This window comes from Nothoprocta perdicaria, unplaced genomic scaffold, assembly GCF_003342845.1.
Source record: "Nothoprocta perdicaria isolate Ctin4 unplaced genomic scaffold, notPer1 scaffold_379, whole genome shotgun sequence".
Lineage (NCBI taxonomy): Eukaryota > Metazoa > Chordata > Aves > Tinamiformes > Tinamidae > Nothoprocta > Nothoprocta perdicaria.
Window position 1 is genome coordinate 228595 of NW_020455620.1, and position 2797 is coordinate 231391.

Genomic DNA, 2797 nt, shown 5'->3' on the forward strand with positions numbered 1-2797 from the left:
TGGCCGCGCGGCGCCGGCGGGACATGGCCATGGCTGACCGGAGCGCGCCGAGCTGCCACCTGCGCCTCGAGTGGGTGTACGGCTACCGCGGGCACCAGTGCCGCAACAACCTCTACTACACGGCGGCCAAGGAGATCGTCTACTTCGTGGCGGGCGTCGGCGTCGTCTACAGCCCCCGCGAGCACCGCCAGAAATTCTACCTGGGCCACCAGGACGACATCATCAGGTACCGCGGGGGCACCGCGAGCGGCGGCGCCCCGGGCGAGCGGAGCGGAGCGGCAGCAGGGCCGGGGCCGGGGCGCGAGCCGTAATCCGGAGCCTGTGCGCCGGTAATGCCGCTGCGGAGGAGGTTAAGCTGCAGCAGGTGGGCTCGGCCGCCGCGGAATTAGCGCCGCGAAGCATCAGCGCTGCCCGCGGCTCAGCCTTCCTCCTCCTCCTCCTCCCTAGTGCGCTCGGGTCAGTGCTACCGGCTGCAGACGTGGGGGGAACATAATTTAAAAATAGTGTTGTAGCACCTAAAAGATATACCAGTGTTATTCCCACGCTGCCTTTCCCCCCGTGGGTGTTTTTATCCATGTGTGGGGAGCACGGAGGGCAGATGTGAGCCTGACTCATCAGTCTGTTCCCTTCCAGTAGGTGTCATTGCGGATGGGTTATTTTAACGCTGATCCCTTCTGCCCTTGCCCTTTGGGAAGGGGTTAGGAGTAGCCCGCGGGCCGGTGCTTCGCCGCCCAAAGGTGTTTTCGCGGCTCCACATGGCGCGTCCGGACGCGTTGGGCACCGGTAACAGGTACTGCCATACCCGGCGCCTCGCGCCAGGCTGTGCGTGCGTGTGGGGAAACCCGGGCTGCTTTGGCGCTTGGCCTTCCTCGTGGAGAACTCACGGTGCCTTTTAGGCATAGCTGTCTTGTCCTTACTGCTAACGTGTAGTACTTTGCACTTAATGCCATGTGCCCGGTGCCGTTCCTCCTGGTGCTTCCCTGGTGCTCTGCGTTTCGGGAGGGCTTCCCGCACCCCGAGCCGTGCGGCTTGAACCGCACGCAGGGAAGTTGTGCGTGTTTCCTAGGGAAACAGTTTAATTGGTGTCGCTCTCAGTTTTGGTTCAATCAGCTTGATTTTGCCAAAATGCGAGTGAAGTCGTTATTCAGAAGGCTCCCGGGAGCGAGAGGAGCTGACAGAAGTAGGGACATCAGGGAGGCAGCAACGCAGAGACGTTGCCCGATGCGCTGGGGCTTGTGCTTTGGTGTGTGTGGTACCGTGGTCCGGGCACTGGGGATGCTCCTGCTTGTGTCGTGCTGATGCTGAGCGGATGTAACATCCTTCCATTTCAGCTCTCTGCACTTGGAATGTTGGACGCTGCTTGAACTCACAGAGCCTGTACGGAGCTGTTAGCATGCTAACGCAGGAACACTCAGTTTAAAATCACTATTTTTTTTCTAATAGTAAGATTATACTTGCATTTCTAAAAGCAGCGTAGTCCTATTTACACGACAGCACCCCATGCTTTTCATAACTGAGTGCCTAATGATGTTGGTTCTCAGTATTTGAAGCAGTTGCAGTAAAGATGGGTGCAAAAATGAGATTATGTAATACAGCATTGTTTCATTTACATTCATTGTTTCAAACTCAATATGCTTCATTTTTAATATGCTTTGCGAGCAAGTACCATGTGAATTCCAAGGCATTGGTGATGTTCTAGGGATCAAAACTGAAGGACTGCTTGCCTATGTGAAAAGTAAAGGATCACATTTGTGGAAGCATGTCTGATGTCTGAAATGTTCTATATTTAAAAAAACTCCAACTTGAACGAGCACAGCTCTGCAGCCACACAGATTAAGCAACATAGATCACATGCTCTGTGGTGATATTATTAGTACTCTTCATTATAAGAGCCTTTTTATCGTTATGCTTTGAATAGCATTCTAATTTTAAGCAGCAGTCAGGAAGAAAAGAATTGCAATCCTTAAGCCAGAGATCAGTGCTTTGTCTTTAATAATAGTAGTAGTAGATTAATCGACAGATTGAGCGTATTTTCCATGTGAAAATACCTTTCTAGCACTGATAATTGATTTGGCTTCTTCAATGAGATTTTTCGTATTTTTATTAAATGGGAATTTACAAGCTTGCTCTGTTTTTTTTTTATACGATTAGATGCTTCTGTGTCATTTATTTTCAATATAAATATCTTAAACATGTTTTCAGTCCCAGCTTCAGTTTAACCCTCTGAGTTAACTGTGCACTGAAAAAAATGTAGTTTCTTTGTGTTTGGCCTTCAATTTTTTCAATTGCATGGATTTTATTTATTTATTTATTGGTAATAGAAGAGTGGAGCTAGGGTCACTTAGGTTACTTCATGTAGCAGAGATGTAGAAAAGAGTAATACTTTAATGCTTCTTTTATTAGTTGTTCAATTCAAAAAAAAAAAAAAAAACTCAATCATTTTGAATCTCAAAAGGATTTTTTGCTGTTTTCTTTTGAACCTTTCTGGGAATTAGTTTCCAGAAAGGAACCACCGGTTCTAGGGGATGGATAGCACCATGTTATCATTTCTATGCCATTTGTTAAGCCTCTGCATGTGCCTGCTGCTGAGCATTTGGACACTTGTGGAGGATGTGTCTCTAGTTGCACAAAGGTGGAGAAATTTGTATCTTTTGATAGTGCTGGTAGCTGATTTCTTCCTTGGAGATTTTTCTGCCTTTTTTGGTGAGGAAATAAATTATGTAAATGAAACCCTGCCACTTCAGCTTATTTTAGTATAATAGGAGTGTCCACCTTTTTTTTTTTTTTTTTTTTTTTT

General features: G+C 47.7%; 1 protein-coding gene across 2 annotated transcripts in view; it reads left to right on the forward strand.

Annotated features, from left to right (window-relative positions):
* Positions 1-29: 29 nt before the first annotated feature.
* EML5 (echinoderm microtubule associated protein like 5) overlaps positions 30-2797 on the forward strand; it is a 92758-nt gene continuing 89990 nt past the window's right edge. For both annotated transcript variants that reach the window (XM_026044696.1, XM_026044697.1), the window contains exon 1: positions 30-226. In XM_026044696.1, the coding sequence (XP_025900481.1) occupies positions 30-226 (197 nt within the window). The remainder of the gene's footprint in view (positions 227-2797) is intronic.